The following is a 21,749-nucleotide window of genomic DNA, read 5'->3' on the forward strand; positions in this document are numbered from 1 at the left end:
ACATGGTAAAGACAGTTGGTATTTTGTGTTACATATTTGTATAGACATTTTTAAACTTCAAAGGAAAGCACAACTCTATCAACACTACTGCAGAACAGTGACAAAATGTGCTGCATTCACATTAATGATGTCAGTCCTTCGTCATACAATGGTCTTCATCAAGTAACAAACGTAATACTATATCATAATGAAATAGAAATACCCAAATTCAAGAGCAGTAAGTTATGTATTTATTTAAACTTAAACGTAGGCTACAGATTATTTCCATATCTATGCATGATGCTCCGCCTGGCTAACCGTGTACTTTGCTGCGATACACGACCTTAAACGCATCACTTCCTGACTGGGTGTGTTGCCACAGTTACAATTCTGGGCAGCAGCACTGAAAGCTTTCACATTTCCACCCTCGGCGTCCTGGGCAGTCTCTTCAGAGTGTTAAAGTATCACAACTTTAAGTGTGTTGTCTTCACTTAATGTGTTGCGGGCCGTTTTCCCACAGAACTGGAATGCATCATGTGACCAAACCAGCTGAAGAAGAAAAAAAGAGTCGCGCGCACAGGCCGCCTTCTCATGTGACGCATGGCTCACGCTACGGTACGCCATTTGTGTCTAGCAGCAAAAAGCGCGGACAGTAGGAATAGTCGTATAACAAGAGGTAAGTCCAGTTGAGATTTGACTTTATTACCTATTAACTGCTTAAGTTGCTTTTGCTAAAACGACAGATGACTCTCTGGGGTGTTTTCAAGCGCTGTTTCTGCAATATAGAGCAGTGTTTCAGAGGTCGATGTTAGCCTCCTTTTTGGGCCTCTGTGCTGCCGTCGTTTTCCAAACCATGGACCGACATAGACCCGCCTCTGTCCCGCTGTGATTGGACGACACGGCTGATGTAGCAATTTAATTGGACGTGCTGTGCGTATCCACTTGAGAAACATGTCGACACTTAGCAAGTTAGCCGCGATAGCCAGCAGCAGTATCCATAACAACTTCACCCGATATTTGCAGGTTACGGTGAAGGAGCCAGTTACGAGCTAAGAAGAGTTGTCAGCCAGTATTTTACACTGTAACGCTGGACGGTGTGCATTGTCGGCGCAGTCTGAAACATGTTCGGCTACTACTCTTAATTTTAAGCTAGTATCGGATGCTCATTAAAAACCACTGTTAATTCATCTAACATAAGATAGCAAGTTCACAGTGTGGCTGTGCTGTGTTTCAAGTCTTGTTCAACGACGACGGAGTTGCACCTCAGTTAGACTCAGCTGTTTCCTTTGTCCCTCAGTGAATGTGGTGTTTACAGATATCAGCTCCTGCCCAGATGCTGTCCGAGGGTACGTGGTGGCAAATCCTCAATGAAAGCCTTTACACATGAGCTCGAGATAAATGAAGACCCTTAGTAATTCACCTCTATGTCACTCTTCATTTCGGCGTTCAATCTACTTAACCTGATCGACCAAATGATCACAATCCAACTCGATGTGGTGTTCCTCCTGTTAATCCTGTTGTCATATTGTACCAAAATACCCAGTGGATGGCGGTAGTGAGCTCACTGAGTATGTTTTATTGGACTTCATTGAAACAAAATACTCATTGGTTTGACCTTATTATAACCTCTCTGAACCCCTATTACCCTGCATGCTCCTGCATTTACATTTGCAGATATAAATAGACTGAGGCTTGTCAGTAAAACAAGACATGTGACACTACACGTAAGTCTAGGTGATGGACAGCATCTAATAGGCCTATGGAGTTCACTTAAGCCCTTACCAATATCAAAAGATGAAATGTAGGTAAAATGTTCAAAAAATAAAAATGGGTTGAAACTTAATTGGTCAAGATGATCCCTATATTTTAGACAAACTATTATAGTGTTTGAGAAAGCTGCAAATAAACACAAGCAAATTAAGAATCATTTGGTCTGAGTATGTGCATGTGACACAAACAATCATGCTGCAAATACAGAAAATACAAGCAAATAGAGTGACACTTATTGCAAGGGAACTACACCCATTTTCAAAATTAATACATGTTATTCCTGTGGTCTAAGACAGTCCAAAATATGTTAGTATACATGAACAGCCCTCTCCCAAATCCAAAAGCTAGAGTGCTAAAACTCAAATTGTTGATGTCACAGGGTATAAAGTCTGGGGCTGCTCCACAGACAATGACTTGGGAAATATGTCATATATGACACAGAGAGCACCCAGGGGAATGTTCTGTTCTGTTCAGTGGCTCCCTGTGGCTTTGACAAAAAATATGCAAAGGAATAATGGTTATTTATTAACATTTTAATTTTCATTTATCACCATTGTAAACCTTAAGAAGCTCTTACATTCTCCAACTGTAGAAATGTGAAGCCTATACACCAAATAAGAAAAATGTTTTAACATTTCATCAACTAAAATATGCATCATACATCTATGGCCTTGCCCCTGTTCCTTGAAATTTTTGCCCGACCTCAACAGCAGTAGCTAGTCTTGAGCGTTCCTAGCTAGGGTGTGGACAGGTTTGTTTGCTTTTACTGCTAACGCAGCAAAGTTAAAGTCTGGACAAACCATAATGAGCCCACTGCAGAGTAGCTGCCTTGGGGTAAAACATATTAAAGAATGCTCATTTAGACCTATCAATAATGTTGATAGGCTAATTTAGACTTAATTGGCTGTGTTACCCTTTTATAAAACTCAAATATGTTTTGTGGCTCCAGACAGATTTTTAAAAACTATTTTGATATAAATAATGGTTCTTTTGATAGTAAAGGTTGTCGACCTGTGGTGTATGAGTACATTTTCTGTCTCAGAACTGAGAACACCACACTAGAATAAAGCTCCTTTTGGTATATAAAAAAAAACAAACGTTCTGTGGTTCCACAAGATCAGTTTCAGTTTCTATGGAGCAGCTCCAGAGTTTACATTTGATGACACCACAAGATTTAGATTTCTCTGGTTTCTGGCTTTGAGAGAGAGTAACTCATGTTAACAAATACTGATTGAATGTTTCTAGGCCCTGAAAATAATATATTGGAATTCTTAATTTAGGTGTTGTTCACCTTTAAAATGGAGTGCACCGAGCTGTCTCTGCCACTGTAAAATTACCTTGCATCTTTGCCGTACAAAAAAAAAATCTGCTAGTATTGCAACTGTGCAAAGCATTAGGAATATAGTTATGATTTTTAAACCAGCAATGCCTTTATGCTTTATCAAATGACTGACCCAGATGAACTTGTTTTTCCATTAAATAAGCAGCAAGTCAGCTCAACAAGCAGTTTGTGCCTTGAAGCACTAGATGGCGACATTTCCATGTGTTACAGCAGATTATGCTGTTGAACTATTGATCACTTTTCATAAGCTTGTGGTTAATTGTACAATTTGTGGCAAATGCACTTGACGTGTTTATAGAATTTTTCAATCACTAAAATTGTATTGTCAAATTGTACAATTGAAGATGCCAAGCATAGATTTTGTCTTTTCTTTCCAGGAGTTTGATCCAGCTTTGATGATCAGCTTCCCTGTTATATAATTATAGCAGGATATGATATGGATAAAACATTGACATCAGAAAAGGAGGCTGTTGAGGACAAAGTGCCTGACGATGACCCCAGTGGGAAGGTGCAGCCAGATGATGTGGAAATGGAGGAAACTAAAGGAGACTCCCCCAGTAGGACTGCGAAGCCTGATGAAGCAGATGAGGAACTCGCTGAGAGCCTGCAGCCAGACTCCGTACCTGAAGATGGGAATATCCTCTGCACAATTTGTGGCTTCTCAGCCAAAGGTCCAAAATCACTGAAGATTCACTGTGCAAGAAAGCACGGGAAGAGCTCAAAGAATACCAACAAAACCTCAAAGCCAGCTGAAGAAAGTGAGAATATCTCTGTTGTGAATCCAGCTGAAATCCAGCAGGAAGTCGACATGGACACAGATAGTTCTACTGAAGTTAAACAAAACCAGGAGTCTGATGTTGATGAGCAGAAATCAGCAGCCAGTGACAATGACGTGAACACAAACAGTTTAACTAAAAAGGAAACTGTACTAGACAAACAGCAGGCAGATCAAGAGGAGGCGATCCCTGCTCAAGAGAGAAGAGTAAGCAAGCGAACCCCAAAACCTAAGATGATATATTCCTGCAACTTCTGCGGACAAGAATTTAGGGACAAGTCCCCTCTAGATGTGCATGTCCAGAGATACCACACCAAAGACACCCCTTACACATGTGAGTATATGCTATTCTCTAGTTCAGTGAAAGTTGGCAGTAATAACTTGTTCATTACATCTAAATGCTCTTTTTGGGAGAAAGGTCACATAATACATAATATTGGTATTAGGTGTATAATTAAAAAAAATATATAGTTTTTTTCCCAACATCATAGCATGTATTGTTCAATTTGTGCACTTTTTTTAACTGAGTTGTTTAAATGTATGGTTAAAAAGAGACTTGAAAAATGTATTTGAAATGTCTTTCAGTTGAGACAGACGAGAACATGGATCAAGAAAAGGCCGCTGAGGATCCTGGCAGCGCTCTGAAGGCTACTCCAACTCGAGTGGCGGTTAAGCGCGCACACAGCAGGTTCCAGCTCAAGTGTACCAACTGTGATTTTAGGGTTAGCACCCCTGCATTGCTGGAGAGCCATGTTCGTGTCAAACACCTGAACCAGGAGTGGTACCGTTGCAAATTGTGTAATTTCTTTTCGGCCACATCTGCGTGGATGGACGTTCATCTGTCCTCAGAAAGCCACATGCAGCAGCAGAAAGGGGAGAAAAACCCAGAATCGTTCTCATATGATGTCCACGTTGAAAGTGTAAGCAGGGACTGTGCTGGAGATGGTGCTAATGTGGATGATATGGCTCAGGTGGCTGGCGGAGAAGGGGCAGCTACTTTGACAGGAGGTGATCAGGAGACTGAGGAGGCTGCCAAAGCTGTGTCGGTTGAGGAGGAAGATTCAGAGCTTGAATCTCCCAGAAGGAAAAGAGGAAGACCAAAGCTAGGGTCCACAACCACTTGTGGATACTGTGGCCTGGTAGTGTCCAACGCTACTAACCTCAGTGTCCATGTCCGCCGTAAACACAGCAAGGAGTATGGCTACAGCTGCACTCTGTGCAACTACAGCTGCGTGACCAAAGGAGACATGGATCGTCACTGTTTCACAAAGAAACATGTCAAACGGGCACAAGAGTGTGCAAATAAGAACGTAACCAACAATCACACGAGTGCATCACCGCAGGAACCCACAACTCCACAAGCCCAGGAACCAAACATAGCCTCGCACACCACAGACAAAGAGCCAGAATCTGACAACACAGCCTCCAAAGAAAACAGTGGAGAAGAGCAAACTCAGTCAGACAGCCAGAAAAAAAGCAAATACGACTCTGTTAATGCTTGCAGCCATTGCGATTTTGTAGCTCAGTCAGTCCCTTCGCTCCATCTTCACGTCAAGAGAAAGCACACCAAAGATTTCGAGTATGTCTGTCTAGCCTGTAGCTACTACGCCGTAACGAGCCGGGAAATGTCTCGCCATGCCAACACAGAAAAGCACAAACAGAAAAGCCAGAAATACCTGGAACCGCTAGGGAGTGAGGGACAGAGAGCTTTGGCAGATCCATTGAAGCTGAAAGAGGTCATTGAGCTTGTGGGGGAACACTCTAACCCTGAATGTGAAGCTCTTAGCCCCACAGAAGAGTCTGACTCTTGTTCTGATGACATCCAAGCTGTGGTAATTCAGAGTACAGCTGCACCCTCTGTCACCACAGAGCCTGTCGATGCTGTAGCAAGCGTGGCTGGTAGTGCAGATGAGAAGCAAACAGAGAGTAATACATCTTCCAGTATTAGTGAACCAGATCCAACCAATGAGTCAATTAGACCTGCAGCAGTTTGTGAACCCCAGCAGGCTCCAGCAGAACTTCAGCCTGCAGCGGATCAGTCCACACAGCAAGAGTGCCAGGAGGCAGCGGGCAAAAAAGTGGATGACGAGCACTTGAATGCAGATGAGACGATTTTAGATGTAAAAAATGACAGCTCTCATTCAGATACACAGATGTCCAAAGCCATTCCCTTTGATGCCTGCATTGTTTCCATGAAGGCCCTTGCTGAGCAGGAGCAGGAGCTGCAGGAAGGTCTGGCTCTAGAAGGCGAAGCTGCTGTGATATGTCTGACTGGAGGATCGCCTGTGCCCTCTGGCTTCCAGCCCCCCAATTCCACGTATATCAAGAAGCTCAAACAAAAGGAAATGAAAATTAGAGAGGAAGTCAAAGTAAACTCTCGTATACGCTGCGAGGACTGTGGCTTTATGGCCGACGGCATCAGCGGCCTCAACGTCCACATCTCAATGAAGCACCCATCCAAGGAGAAGCATTTCCACTGCTTAGTGTGCGGCAAGTCCTTCTACACCGAGAGCAACCTGCACCAGCACTTGACCAGCGCTGCCCACCTCCGCAACGAGCAGAACAGCGTGGAGGAACTGCCCGAAGGAGGCGCGAGCTTCAAGTGTGTGAAATGCACTGACCGCTTTGAGTCAGAGCAGGAACTGTTTGTTCACATCAAGGAGAAACATGAGGAGCTTCTGAGGGAGGTCAACAAGTACGTGTTGGAGGACACAGAGCAGATCAACCGCGAGCGCGAAGAGAACCAGGGCAGCGTGTGTAAATACTGTGGCAAGGTGTGCAAGAGCAGCAACTCTATGGCCTTCCTGGCACACATTCGCACACACACTGGTAAGCATCCTGCTTTTCTTTACTCACACTCTTCCTCTTACTCTGTGTATCTTTCACACACACATACACTCAGTATGCACACACCAGTTCAGTATGTATGCTGTGTAAAAGCAGGTCAAAGCTATTATCCCTCATTTAATGTACAGTTTGAAGATGTAAAGGAGCGCCCGAACCCTTACAGCTCCACTACAAGTTTGTTAAGCACCACATGACAACATAGCATTGGGAAGGTGTTTATAATGCTTTGCTTTTTATTTCATCTCTCTGCAAATATTTGAATTGGGTATCTTGATAACACATACTTTAATGCATTGTGCCACAATTTATAAACTCATTTGGACCATAAATAAGATTTTGATCTGCAAAATGTAAAAATACCTGCACTTAAATGCAATCTTACAACTTAACAGCAGCTGCATAAATCACCTCACCTCTGGTGACTGATATGAGGCCTGTTAATGCCTTATGGGGACCTAAACGCATCAGCTTTTACCAAAAACAATAATCTCTTTGTGTAGCTGCTCAGCTATTAGGCCTTTGTTTTTAGGTACAACACAGCCTCTTCTTTGGCAGCTCAAGCTAATGTTAAGGCTACTATCTACTGCAGCCAGGTAATAGCTGTTTCAGTAGAGGTGAAGGTAAAGACTGATTGAGCTTCAGACCAGCAGGAGAGACGCTAATGGACCCCAGATTGGGATTCCCTGAGCAACGCTTGGTCAGAGACATGTGCGACTCATAATTGATGTGTCCATTACCAAGACTCAGTTGTAATTATAGTCAATAAGTCTCTGTAAATGTGTTAAAGCTTAGGCTAAAAGCATTGGAGGTCCAAAGAGAGGTGGGCTAATAATTTAAAATAATCAATGCAGACGTATTCAAAGCCTTTAATTTCCCCAGTGTCTGTACGTCCATGTTTGTGTATAAGTGTGTGAGCGCTCGTATACCCAGCTAACGTGTGTATATGTCAGCCTTCATGGCAAGCTGATTATCCTCAATCCATTAAGATTTATCTTGTCATTTATAATGCAAAGCAGGGCTGCGTCGGTCAGGCCTTCGGCAGGGAAATGTCCGGCAGGTTAAGAACATAGGGCGCTCCATTACTTTTCCCTGACCATGTGTATTAATTGCTTTTAAAATCAACTTAATGCAGGAACGAGATGTGAGGGCGCCATCAATAAATGCCCTTCTCTGCCTCCTTTGGTTCATCCCCCTTTCAGCCCAAACTTTAATGGGACTTTAATTGAAGTCTTTGCTCTGTGCTTACCGTGTGTGTACATGATTGTATGTGTCTTTGTGTGTGTGTGAAGTGTCTGTTGAGTCAGAGATAAAACAGGATGTATCCACTTTGAGACTCAGTGACAGGGGATGTTTGTGTAGGCATTGTAGCTTTCTGTTTGCAAACCTGGAGATAATATTCCCTCAGTGTCCCCACTGAATACTGCTGTAGTTCTTAAAACAGTGTGCTGATTTCACTCTATTATGTCATCATAAATGCAATGGGCTAAAAATGTGCTGCAGTAAAATATACTTTGAGGGATAAACAATGTATTTGCTGGGGCAGAGTAATAATTTCACTTTAAGGAAACTTGAACATTTTTTGTCCTTTTTATGCAGTGTGTATGCCAGTCACCTTGTCTGCCCAAAGTCAGATTGCTTACTGCTAAAATCAGATTGCTTAAAGCTGTAAGGATTGGAGGTTAAACTCCTGATGATTAATGTTGAGCCACCACTTTCTTCTTATTAACGAATAGTCTATATGTATTCATAATTTTACCCTGTGTCATAATTCTTGAGTTTTGAGGTCACTTACTTAGTGTTACTTAAGAAAATGAAAGCTGTGACACTGAGGTCTCAACAGATGGCTTCAAGTCAAGGGCACATTCTGACGTTTCAAATGATGAATGCTTTGTTTTTTTAAGGTTTACCTCTTTTTATTCAATTGAGTTATGGTCTTGTTTATGAGATTACTTTCCTTTATGCTGTTCTTATTTGTGGGAAGCACCTATTTCTCTTCATTTTTTGACAACATATGCCAGTTGTTATTATTGCTAAGTTCTCTCATTACAGTGAATTATTCACCTTTTATGTGGTGGTCATTTATTCTGGGAGTTTGTTTGTGGGGCTGTGGAGCTGCACGGTGGGGGTCTGCCAGTTTCTGGGCTGGGAGCACGTCCAGATCCTTTTAATTAAGACCTAGTTTTTATTCACTTGATTAATCAGTGAAATCAGGAGACGGTAGTGGGAGGCTGCACACAGATTTGTCAATTTGTCCCTTAAAGGAAACGCGTACACATGCTTGCATTTTGCCAATGAGGGTACAGCTGGAATTTGCATTTTGAGGTAAATTGGTCACTTTTTCACTGGAGTGAGCTGTCTGACCTCAGACTGAGCCTTAAAGTAATGGACACACATGCCATGAATGCACGTTCCCACACAGGATGTGATGTGTGTTTGCAGAAATAACTTTAAAGTAAAACTGTAGAACACGTAAAACTTAGAGGTATATGGGCTTTTGACACAGAAGTTCCTCAGCTCCTGAAATCCTTAAAGTTATTTAGTGTTTTCCCTCAGGATTTGATACTTTATCAAGTATAAAAGTATTTCAAAGCAAGTTAAGAACATCGTGGGACAAATTGTAAATACAATGCCAAATGAGGTTTCAAGAATGATTTGTCTGCATGAGTTCTACATCAACCACCACCATCGCTCACCATCCAGCTTATCAATGCATGGGGTTGCAAGGACTAAAACAAATGGACCAGATTGAGAAAGACAAGAGAAAAGTTGAAGGATGAACCAAAGTGAAAATATAAAGACCGGGACAAGCCTGAAGTATTTACAGCTCTAGATGTAATAGCTGTTTTTCTTTGCCAGTTCCTCCTGCTGCAGCACTCACCATGCAGGCAGTGGAGGGACTGGTTAAATAGTCTTTACAGAGGGAGGTCCCTAGGCTTCACAAGTGGATGAGCTGGCACAGGACCACAGGAAAGCACTGAAGGACAACTCATCTCTCAGGAGAACAGTTGGGGAGCTGGAGTGGGAGCTGGCCAAACTTCGTGAGGACAACAAGTCTTTCAGACAGGCTCTCAAGAGGATGGGGGAGAGTGAAACCCCAGTGACAACAGTGGCGACCATGACTGTGAGCAACAGCTTTTTACTCCATCACAAGAGCAGTTGTCCCTGCTGCGCCTTTCACCCTCTCCCTAGCCCCCCACGGACAATGGCCTGCAGCTCATCCTCAATGTGTGTGTGGAGCCATAATATTCACCTCACTTACCATTGTCACCAAATGGGGAATCTTCTTGTACCTCTACACTGGCTGTACGAATATCATCGACCCCTAATGCCCTACCAGACATGCAGACAGATATCAAAAGCAAATTGAGAGCAAAACAAAATGGACCAGACATGGATCCAGAGGTAGAAGACAACAGTTTTCGAGTTACAAAACACAAAGATGGCTGCCGGCGCCCAGATCATTATGCCCTCAAAATGTTTATGATGATTGTGGCCTTTTCCATATACCTGTCATGGGCACAGAAAGGGAATTGGAATGGGTTGCATGGCCGTCCCAGAAACATTATTTTTAAGTTCAAGGAGCTTCTTCAGCACTGTTACAAGAACTTTTCAGTCAACGAATGGAAAGACATTAGAGACTGTGGTAATGAAAGACTGAGAAACCCCAGCAAGGGTAAAAAAGTTTTAAGCTGTTGTAAAAGACTGAGGCCTACTGTACATGCCACTTTGACTTCAGGATAATGATGATGACATTTTGATGGTGCTTGCTCATTTTTAAATAACTTCCTTACTAGAAAATTCCGGTTTTCTTTGTGTTATTGTAATTATATGCATATTTATGGGACTACGCCTGTAAGCCTATATAAACAACATACATTCATTTTGATTTGTACTGCTTATGTTGTGAAATGGCATATCTAGCAGCTGTTTGGGGTTTCTTTGGAAGGGAGCGTGGTTCAACTTGTCTTCAGCTATTTGAGATACTTCAGTTTCTAGGCCTTTTCCATGACACTGCCATACCACAGTTAAGTACAAAAATATATTCCTTTGTGCTACTAATGGGCCATCAGTACGACATTCCTCAGCCATATATAATTCCCCAACTGTGCAGTATATGAACAGGCGTGTGCGCCAATGTCACTGACAGAATGAAAACTCATCTGCAGCCTTTCTCTTCCAATTTCACACATGAAGTTCAGTTTGTTGATCATGAGGACGACCAATGAGCTTGGGAAAACAGTTGTGTAATGTATACTTTGGCTTTGGTGGAAACTTTCTAAAGTTAAAAAAAAAACCCTGTCAGTGTCAAGATTATCTTGACTTTGGCTTGAATCTCTGATAGTATATACAAGATATACGTAAGTGAGGTTTGGAAAAGCAAGCATTTAAGCAGCAGGGTGTCAAATGAAAGACACTGATAAGTTATGTTATGGGAAATGAAGGATCCAGTGTTTTTGCAGTTATACCCATATTAGGGGGCCACTTTAATAAAACCGCATATTTTAAAAGTTTGCTGCTTTTATTTACTTGAGACAGTTTCCAGACACCATGAAACTTTTTTGTTTGCGAGGCAGGAGAAATGCTTGTCTCTCCCTCCCCTCAACTGTAGCTCACAGTTTCAGTATATTTCTGATATGTTTGTGCTGATGTTCACAGGTGAAGTCTCCCCATATAGGATCATATGGCACTGCATTAGCTGTGTTCTAATCCACTCACTGTTTAATACATCTGTTGGTTGGTTACAGTAACTGAAAACAATGTGACAGACAAAAATAAATTTTGACTGGATATCTGTAACCCTGTGTTTGACAGATTATGATATACAGTGTGAGCTGTGTACACTGTGTGGCCGACCCGCAGCAGAGGAAGTAGGACACTCTCAAGTGCTAATGTTGTATATCTGCTGGTCGTAGAAAGAAACAAAGCAGACATTTACTGATATGAAATTATCATGTATGATTGTCTTCATCCAAACCTGAAGATTAAAGCCAAGGTCATGACAGGAGTGTGTGGCATGTGCAAGGCTTAAGATATCACCGTGTGTGTGTGTGTGTGTGTGTGTGGTGTGTGTGTGTGTGTGTGTGTGTGTGTGTGTGTGTGTGTGTGTGTGTGTGTGTGTGTGTGCGCGCGTGGAGTGAAACATTACATGAGGTTCTTTTCTCCTCTCAGGAAATGAATTAGTCATTCCCTGTCTCATCTGGGATGTGCGGGAGCCACATCGCCCCTATGTGGATGGCAATATTAATTTAACATGACACTGCATTGATGGTCAATTTCAGTTTCACGGAGGCTGTTTAAGTGGAGTGGTGGAGTATTAATGTGATAAGATGTGGGAACTGAGGGACGTTACATCTCTCTCCTTTCTGCCATGTCTCATACTCAGCCAGCCATCTGGACAAATCAGCTCCCCACACGCCTCTCTCTCACCTCAACTTTAGGTTGTGTGTGTGTGTGTGTGTGTGTTTGAGTGTGAGAATGATTGTCTCTCCTTCTGTTTGTCCATGGGTGGTTATGTCTTGTGAATTTAATGCGTGTGTCTGTATGCACATGCATAGGTGTGAGGTGGGGCTTTGAATCTAGATCTAGGTATGTGTAGGTGTGATGGTGGGTGCGGTGTGAGTGTGCATGTCTGTCTTTTTTGTTTTTTTATGGGTGTTGATGATTGTGTGATTTATTTTTTAAGTGTGTGTGAAAGTGTCTGCACATTTAGGTGTGAAGTGTGTAGTTATGTATAGGGATTGTATGTGTTTATCTGCCTGTATTTGTTCTTGTGTGTGTGTGTGTGTGTGTGTGTGTGTGTGTGCGCCCCTGTGACTGTGTGTGGTGATTTGTGTGTATGTGTGTAGTATACTGTAGGGACATGTGAAATGAAGAGGCTGGCTTTGCTTTTGACCATGTGTGGACCCCCTCCTCCCCCCCGCCTCCTGTGTTTATGGGCCTTGTTAGCACGGGGTTGCCTTTCAATCTTCGTTACCGGCTTAAAATTCGATGTGTCGTACTTCCAGCTCACAGCAAGTGAACCGTGTATGAACGAATTAGTAATCTACACAAAGTGCTTAATCAAATCAGCGGCTGCCCCTGGAATAAATATTGTAGAACGTCTTGGGATATTCACTGCGAGAGGGTGAGGGTTTGCTCAGAGATGCGTACATGGATATACCAGGCTGCCACTTAGATTTGAGTGTCGCACTGTGTGATGCTGGCCCAAATCTGGCCCAGCCTGACAAACAAAATACCCCTTTCATTTTGCCAAATTCATATATTAAATTTTGGAGCTAAAGTGTCGGCTGCAGCAAATTATTTTGCTCAATTTAGAGTTTGGTATTATTTTTGAAACCATATAAATAAGTGATTTTGACCAAGATATCCGTTTTACTGCTCAGTGCTGAAGGACCCAGTTTCCTCTTTTAACTCAGTGGATGTTTATGCGTCACACAGATAGCGCACGCATCAGCCCGCGCAGCTCTGCCCTTAAATGACGGATGGCAGGCAGAGGCTCTGCCACTCTCTCAAACGCTACCCCGCCCCCTGGACTTATTAATGACAATAATTAGGGAGAAACCTCCCTGAGAAGCCCGCCAGAGTGATTAGTGCTTTAATGATGGAATGGGAGGTAGTGAGCGCACACGGAATTGATTTACGTATTCGCCCTGACCTTTGGAATCCAATTTACGCATCCACAGGCAAAGCAAGAGTAGGTAAGAGATGAAGGAGAGTGACAAGGATAGATAGAGAGTGAAAGAAGAGGACGCCTGGCACTCGGAGTGTGACTGTAGTTTTTATGGGGACTGTAGTAAGGGCATCTGTTTTTATAATTCTGAAGTCATTTTGTGGCTGTAAAGTAGGTTGAAGTCCTAGCACACGACTAATAACAGTCTTACATGCCTGGCATTGAAAAATGATCTGTAATGTAAAATCAGATTTCTGCCCAGCGGGTATATAGTCATGTTTTATTAAAATCGCCACCTCTTTCTTTCAAACATAACATTATTGTTTGATATGAACTCTCTCTATACTTTGTTTTGCAGGATCCAAGCCTTTCAGGTGTAAAATCTGTGACTTTGCAACTGCTCAGCTAGGAGACGCTAGGAACCACGTCAAGAGACACCTTGGCATGAGAGAGTACAAATGCGACATCTGTGGGTGAGTTACAAAGACTAACATCTTTTTAAAAGGATTGAAAACACTTTTTTTTATATAAAGTAAGGATGGTATTCTAAACTGGGAAGGAGTGAACCTGACATTGGCAAAGTGTGTAACAAAGTCTTTGCTATGGAACAACTTTAGCAAGTTTGGAGACACTGTCAAATCATTAGAGACCTGAACATTCAACCTGAGAGTCTGGTACTTTCTCACCCTTTAAAAAAGAGTGTACCCCAAGTCAAGTATTTAAATGTGTGTAGGTTAGCATTAAACTGATGATGTTTGAAGTTATAGGGCCAGAAACAACCTTGTGAGAATCAGCCTGATCAGGTAAGTCAGGGTGAACATTTATTTAGATGATGACATGAACTGTCCTGCTGTCTATGGAAGTGTCTCATATTCATTTGAAAACAACCTCAAAGTATCTAAAATGTGTCCTGTAGCTTATCCCTACGACTGTCAAATACAATTGGATGTTATGACATCAACATTTTTTTCCTGAAGGTGAGGAATGAGGTACAACACATATACTATGAGATATTGGCGGACTGTGAATCGACTGGGAGGGAGCCACCATGCACATTTCCATGTCATTTCAACAGTATTGTCAGTTTTCAAAGTAGGATACTTTTAACATACAGACACACTGAACATTGTGCAACACTTAAAAAATAACTATTGTTACCAGAGATAAAATTAGTCCTAGCACATTAAATTTAAGGCCTACATTTACATGACAGAATCTTGTGAAAAGAAAAAGAAGATGGTAACAGAGTCAGTTGCTCTCCATGCTGTCATCACTCTCACATCTCTCTTATGTTTTCTGTGGTAAACAACTGATTTGATTGGCTCAGCTGAGTGAAGCTATTGCCATATTACTGTAGTTAGCCGTGTCTGCGGTCTATAGTCACGACCATCTGACGAAAACAATGCTCCATAAAGACTATTTATTATCATTAACTGGTCATGGTTCCGGATAGAACCGCCACCTTGTCCAGGTCTGGACTGCTGTGCGCCATTTTATAATGCTCTGTTTAGGAGGAATTTGGTGGAGTTTCAAGGACAGCTGCCATATCTTCTGAATTGAGAGTTGAAACATAGAAACAAACACCAGACACATCCAGTGAAAGGTTACATTCCTCCCCTTTCATATTGGTGTCTAAGGAATGAGCTGCTAATTATCTATTGTATGGACCACCTTAAATTGCATTTGTCTCAAGCCAATTCATAATGCAATCCAATTTAACCCCGCCTATCCACAAGTGGTTCTAATTTGATTTAGATTCCTTGTCAAAACTGTGAGATTTCAATCTCTAAACAAAAACATTACAAAGTACGCACAAATGAGCTGCTAATTTTATTTGTGTGTCTTTAGAGAATCTTGGTTTCATAAGTTTAAATTGTATTTAAAAAGGGTAAGAATACATCTGTTAATGTGATAATTGTACACCACATGGAATAAAGTCAAACTTGTAAGGTTTTGGCACATTTAATATTCTGGTTTAAGGCTATTATTTATTTAGGACATAAAGCAATCAATTTAAAGACATTTAACATTGATAAAAACTGGCTGCAGTCCAAAAACTATCCAAAGAATTTCATTATAGTATCACCTTAATGTGTGAAAAGACTTTCTTTAACCTTTAAGTGCTCCCAGGCCTTTCTTAAAAAGACGAATTTATTGCTCCCAGTCAACTTTCCCCATGAATTAAAGGTAAAAGAAATGGAGTTTATTTTACCTTCCTTATCGTTTCAGCTGTACAAATAATCCTAATTGGAAGTTTATGTAGGTAACCGCGAGCCTATAAATACCCAGTAGTGCAAGAGTACAGTTATTATCCCACTACCTTGTACCCCCTACATGTAGACCATATGTTGTGTTCTGCTCGTTTCATTCCCGTGGTAGACCTCCTCACTGCCTTGCCATGTTCAAATGGACGTGTTAAGCTGTTTAACATGCAGTCGGGGAATAGAGTAAATTGTGGGATTTCCAGCTTTGTGCCATCGAGCTTCTGCGGCTACACTCTCGCTAAGATGAAGACATATGTAGAGTTATTAGTTTCTCCCTCTGTGTAATTCTGTGTAAACCGTTCCATTTAGTTCAGTCGCGGGCCGATTTTGTTCTTCTAAAGCCAAGCAGAGCAAACGTGTTTATTTGCTCCCGCTGATGTTCGCAAACATATTACAGCAGGAGCAAACAAGCTTTGGTTTAAACACAGCTTCTCCTTTAATGAGAGGAAAGGCTCATGTTTCACAAGCCCTCCAGCTGAAAACCCCTCTTCTCCCAAGTGCTGCAGATGTGTCGGGCTTTGACCAAGCGTTGAGCTTTACATACACACACACACACACACACACACACACACACACACACACACACACGCACATACACGCACATACATACAGAACACTTCCCCGATATGCCTTTAAATGGGACTACTAAATACAGCCCCCGGTTTCACAAATCATGTGGATGGAGGAGCCGTGTGCTGCCAGTGCCAGCCACTGGTGACAAATCGGCCCTGTGTGTGCTTTCAGTACTGACTGATCACCAGGCCATCCCTCCTCTTGACTAAAGAGCAGCAAACACAAAGAAACCCCCAGAAACACCCTCATTAAGGCCAGAGCCATACATACACAGAGCCCGCTCCCCTTCCCAAACTTCTCCCGTCTGATGATATGTCCTTAACCTGAATCTAAAGCACCTTACTAATGGATGGCCATGTTTCGGGTACAATATTTAAAGTGAGATTATAGCGCGATTAAGTTCTGCGTTCTCCGGCGGATACTAATGATGGCAACATTTCGTAACAAAAAAAACTTTTTCTGGATTTTGTTTATAATCACCATTAATCATTTCAATTAAAACAGGACTATGTTTAGACTGCCTTTTCTACAATATAAGATTTAGGTTTCATTAATTTTTTTCATGACTCTTGGGCCTCCATGGGGCGTGGAGTTTTGCTGGTTTAGTTTATTGCCATTTTGTTCAATGCATCGGCTCAGCATATTGTTTGAATGTTTTTTCTTTTCCTTCAAAATCCCACCCCCCTTGAATGCCATCGATTGCCGTGTTTTCCTTGTTAAAGTTTCAGAGTAGAAGATTATCTCGGCTCTGACACCGTGATCGAACGGATGTGCTGCACCTCGGCTGTCCACCTCACTTTAGCTTCGGCTCGCTGCTGCTGGTCTCCCCTTTCAGGAGCGGGGGAGGGGGGGGGGGACTTGTTGATAGTTAAAGATCATATTGTTGTGGCATTTAATTAACAAATGCAAATGCAGGGCCAGGACAGATTGGAACCCTTGACCATGCTGCCAATCAAACCTGAGTGGGCTGGTCAGTGCCTCGCTCATCATTGCTAACACTTTATAGGCTTTCTGTCTCTGCCTCGCCATTTTCTTTCACTTCCTCCGCACATCTGTGTCCACGTTTCTACCTATCTGTTTGCCTGTATGTGTCTTCATTTGAAAACAGCCTGATCTGTCTTAATTTGCTTATAAAGAACTCTTAAGGTGCAAAAACAGCAGAAAAACACAAATTGGCTGTTGGCATACAAGATAAGATTTCTCATATTTAATTGGTTAAAAAAATTCTCCAGCATGTGAGACGGTGGATTCTTGCATTTCCTCACGGCGCGTTTTGTCCACAGTGGGGCTCGGCCACTTAATGAGCCTCCTCCTCCTCTCCTCCATCATCTAACAGAAAGGCCCTGGATTCAGCATTTCCACCCTCCCGCTCTCTCGTCCTCCCCAAAGATGCAATGGACATCCAGTGCTGTTGTAGGTGTTAAATTATGCATAAACAGTCTAAATGCTTTGAGGCATTGGTTTAATATCTCAGCCCGGGCCTTAGAAGTATTAACACTATCATGGACATGGATTGTCCTCTTGTGGACTGCCGTTTTATGATTATGGGTCATAAGCTGCCCGTGTCCTAGTGTCACTTCAGGAATTTGAACAAAACTTAAAAACCTTTGCTTTCTCGCAACACAAAAGTTTGCAACGTGCTAAAGTTTGTCTCCTCTGTGGAGGAGGATGCATTGTGTTTTTCCCTCCCTCCCTTCCTTGTCTCAGTTTTCTTGACTTAGTGTTGGAGGGAGTATATATAGTCATGATTTCATGTTGGGTGTTGTGTGTGTGATTTGACTGTTAACAGGATGGGGCTGGCTCATGTCAGGGTTTTTATGTCCCCCCTGTCTTGTGAGATTGTCTGGTCTGTTCCCAGAATAGCCCATCAGTTCCGCCCTGCGTGGCTCATCCGCTGTAATGTGCCTTAATGCCCGGGCCTGTATGAGTAGTGTGAGGCCTGGCAGTGACAGTGGAGGAGCATCTTAGCTTGCTGCTTATCCAGAGAAAGCCGTCACTTAACTCAGCCCCTCTATTGTCTATCCACACCCCTCTCCTTCTCCCCTGACGTGATTCTCTATAATCCTCAAACAGATTCTGGTTAGAACTCCCTGAGAACTATTTTTATGTTTTTTTTCTACCCTTCCTCCCATTTAAACATTAATGGTTGTTGCAGATGAAGAGAGGGATCCCTATGAGGATGATTATAATGTCACTCCACTGATCTCCCGCCGCCCCGAAATAATTGTACATCATCGCTTCATAACGTGTCAGAGGGACACGTTGGTGGCGTGCAATTAAAACCGCAGAATATAATACACCAAATTACTGCCTGTCAGGCCTATGAACAACACACTCGGTATTTGAGTTACACTTAATCATCACGTACATTAGCGATTTCGCTAAGATCCCTCCACCCCACCCCCTCTGCTCGTACAGCAAGGGCGTGAAACACACTGCTCCTTACAGGCTGAGGGATTGTGTCTGATACAACAGCTCTAGGGTAGCTACGCATTTATGTTAGAGTTGGACCTTTTTGAAAGCTCGTAGTGTCCTAAATGATTTAGCTGTGTGTGACCAAGAGCGTGCACCATGTGTTGGCAGGAACTGGAAGCAGGGATTTTGAATTCATTAATGCACAACAGATGTAAACACTGGATATTTTCCTCAGATAATTCAGATCCAATAAGTCTTTTGTGTTTGCATATTTCATTAGTACTTTTGTCAACCTTCAGATGCCTGTAAATATGTAGTTTAAGACATGTTAAGTGAGGAAATCTAAGGCTATAAGTATAAGCAGCTTAAGGCAAACTATAATCTTTTTTAACCAACTACATTTTTTCTGGCCTAGAAGTTGTTGAACCAACCTTGACGCAGATGTTGTGCCCTCCAGTGAATTCCTGAACTTCTGTAAAGATAAAATGACAACCACATATTTATTTAAGTTGTGTATGTGCTCCTTATCTAAATGAGTATGGCCCTTTTTTCACTTGTTTTGATCCATTTAATTTATTTGTGCTGATCAGACTCAGGGCCTGGTCTTTAGTCCCATCAGGAAGATGTATGAATGTTTACTGCTGTGGACACTTTAAGAGTTTGTGTCTGGGAACATGGTCCTTGTCAGTCAGTGTAGTCCCCTTCACCAAAATAAACACATTTTGCTCTGATGCATTTAACTAAATTTAGTGTGCCATTATCGGAAATGAAATAAGTAACGCTAAAGGTCATTTGGAAAATAATGCAGAAAGGCTGGTCTGGAAAGGTTAAGTATGTGACGGAGCTGTTCTGACGATAACGAGGGCTGCGTATGGCTTGGAGAGCTCGGCATTCTGGTTTGACTCGGCACTCTGCGATCGCTCTTTATGACCGAGACAGCTTTACAGCCCGTTACCCCCCATAACACGATAAAGCGCAGCATAATGGATTGGATGTGTTTAGTAGCCTTGGGCTGATGTTTGTAAAATTAATGTTTTTTGCAATAGAAACACACTCGTGCACGGGCACACATGCACACACAGAAAAAGGCAAGAGAGGAAAAAGAGAGGAGGGAGAGAAATCAACTCCGGACAGCATCGATGTATCAATATAAATCCACCAGTGTACGGTTTTACACTTTTTATACTTGTTTTGGAGCTGGGTTGTCAAACTTTATTTCCTCACAAGTGTCGTGTCCTCGCAGATATCTCTCAGCTGAAGAGATGACAACAAACATATGGCTTCATTAGTTGGGTTTGGATTACAGGCCCGATACTCAGCAGAAAGGCGATGAATGCTATTAGATTTGTGTTTCAAATTACACAGCACAAGTACTTGAGGGAGATACAGTCTGTTTGCTCAGTCAGTCTCATGTTGGTGAAAGGATGCTTTTGAAGAGTTCGAATGGGACCCCACACAGCATCACCGAGCGCCAGAGACAAAAAGAGAAATCTCTGTCAGCAGATCAGTCCTATTAGGTTTTAATAACCATCTCATATTCTTTAGTGGGCCCAGAACTGGGGCCTGGGGGCTTCATAATCAGAGCATTTCACTTTAATCAAAGACAAACAAAAACAAACATTGGGTCCAGACACTAAACGGCAAGATCAGTAGTTAAGCTAGGGAGCCAACGCAGCACATAGGCTTATGATAGTAAGTTATACTACTCTTGAGGACGGTCTAACTTAAGAGGCTATTGTCTGCACTATGTATGATCTCAATTGTTTTTTTTCTAAAACATTAAACTTCTTGTGGCCTCAGCCTTTCTCAGCCTTTTATCACTTTTTTTTTCAATCTCAACTTGCAGGGAAAAAATGATGTAGTATTAAGTGGAATAAAGAACTAGTCATTTTTTGTCTATAAGACTCCTATCTTTATAGCATTTATAGACTTTGAATTTACCCTCTAAAGATTAACATCAGCTAACAAAGGAGAATTACCTCCAATTGGTAGAGAAACACGAGTAAAGTTTGCACCCTCCCCCTCCAAAACCACACGAAAGAAGTAGAAACTTTATCACTTAAAGTAGTCGAATTATTTTAAAAAATGTTGCTGAACAATCCATTCTATAGAGTTAATCATGTCATAGGTATATTGTAGGAGAAAAAAACATAAAGGGGGGAAAGTTAATGAGTGATTAACAACAGCAATTAAAAGATGAAGAGGAAGGCAGATGAAAAAAGGGGTGTAATTAAAATATCAGTCCTCTCATTGTCAGAAGTGCGAGTGTCATCCATTGTGCACTTATTAAAAAGCTGGGTGGAGGGGAAGGAGCAAACGGCGCTTAATTCCAGCAGCCCAAAGTGTCTGGTAATCTGCCCATGGATGGAGCTGGAAAAGGCTGTAACTCATGTTTAAGTGTTGGGGCCGTGTCATTGCAGGTTCACAGTCATGCATTTCTGTGTTGACACCCATCGGGGCAGGGGATATTTGGCAGTCAGGAGTAATTTAACTTAATTAATGGGATGCATATTTGATGGAGGAATAAAATATCCCGGCTCAGCAAAGTGGAAAAGGGGAAAGATTTAGTGGGAGTTAAAGGTGGAGGGGAGAGTAATTTGTGCATTCAGTTACCGGCTGCTTGAGAGACAGAGAGAGAGAGGAAGAGTGGGTCGGGGCTGATAAAGATGGCAACCGGGAGAGAGGAGGAAGGGAAAGGGAGGATGAGAGATGGATGGTTGACACAAAGCTGAGCTGATGTGTAGAGGGGAATGGGCTGTCCCTCCATTGAGAGGGCCATCAGACTGACAACGCTTGATTTAATTGATATCCGGACTGAGCCCTTCCTCGCCGCAAACAGACACATTACGCTGGTTTGCAAACTTGTGGCAGAGCTGCCGGCTGCCAAGGGCCTTTTTAATATTCATGAGGGGGCTTTTAAGGGTGTTCGGCAACGGTCTTCTCCCTCCACCACCAACACTGCCGCCGCCACCCGCTTTCCAACATGTCTCTACTACCAATACACACACTTTACCTTCCGCACGCTCACAGCAGACACGCAACACGCTGGTTCTCCCAGACAAACCCGTGGCCTGACGAAAAGCTGTCACGCTGCTCTTAATCTCCCCTGGCACT

At 42.4% G+C, this 21,749-nt stretch overlaps 1 protein-coding gene across 2 annotated transcripts in view; it reads left to right on the forward strand.

Annotated features, from left to right (window-relative positions):
- Window positions 1-324: 324 nt before the first annotated feature.
- The window catches only part of znf407 (zinc finger protein 407), a 166,456-nt gene continuing 145,031 nt past the window's right edge, over window positions 325-21,749 (forward strand). Inside the window, exons 1-4 of one of the 2 annotated variants that reach the window (XM_049584226.1) lie at window positions 325-655; window positions 3,469-4,200; window positions 4,452-6,695; window positions 13,742-13,856. In XM_049584226.1, the coding sequence (XP_049440183.1) occupies window positions 3,528-4,200; window positions 4,452-6,695; window positions 13,742-13,856 (3,032 nt within the window). In that variant the 5' untranslated portion in view covers window positions 325-655; window positions 3,469-3,527. Of the gene's footprint in view, window positions 656-714; window positions 1,326-3,468; window positions 4,201-4,451; window positions 6,696-13,741; window positions 13,857-21,749 lie in introns of those variants that run through there. The other variant, XM_049584228.1, reaches the window with a different exon arrangement.

The sequence above is a fragment of the Epinephelus fuscoguttatus genome, linkage group LG8 (genome assembly GCF_011397635.1).
Source record: "Epinephelus fuscoguttatus linkage group LG8, E.fuscoguttatus.final_Chr_v1".
Taxonomy (NCBI): domain Eukaryota; kingdom Metazoa; phylum Chordata; class Actinopteri; order Perciformes; family Serranidae; genus Epinephelus; species Epinephelus fuscoguttatus.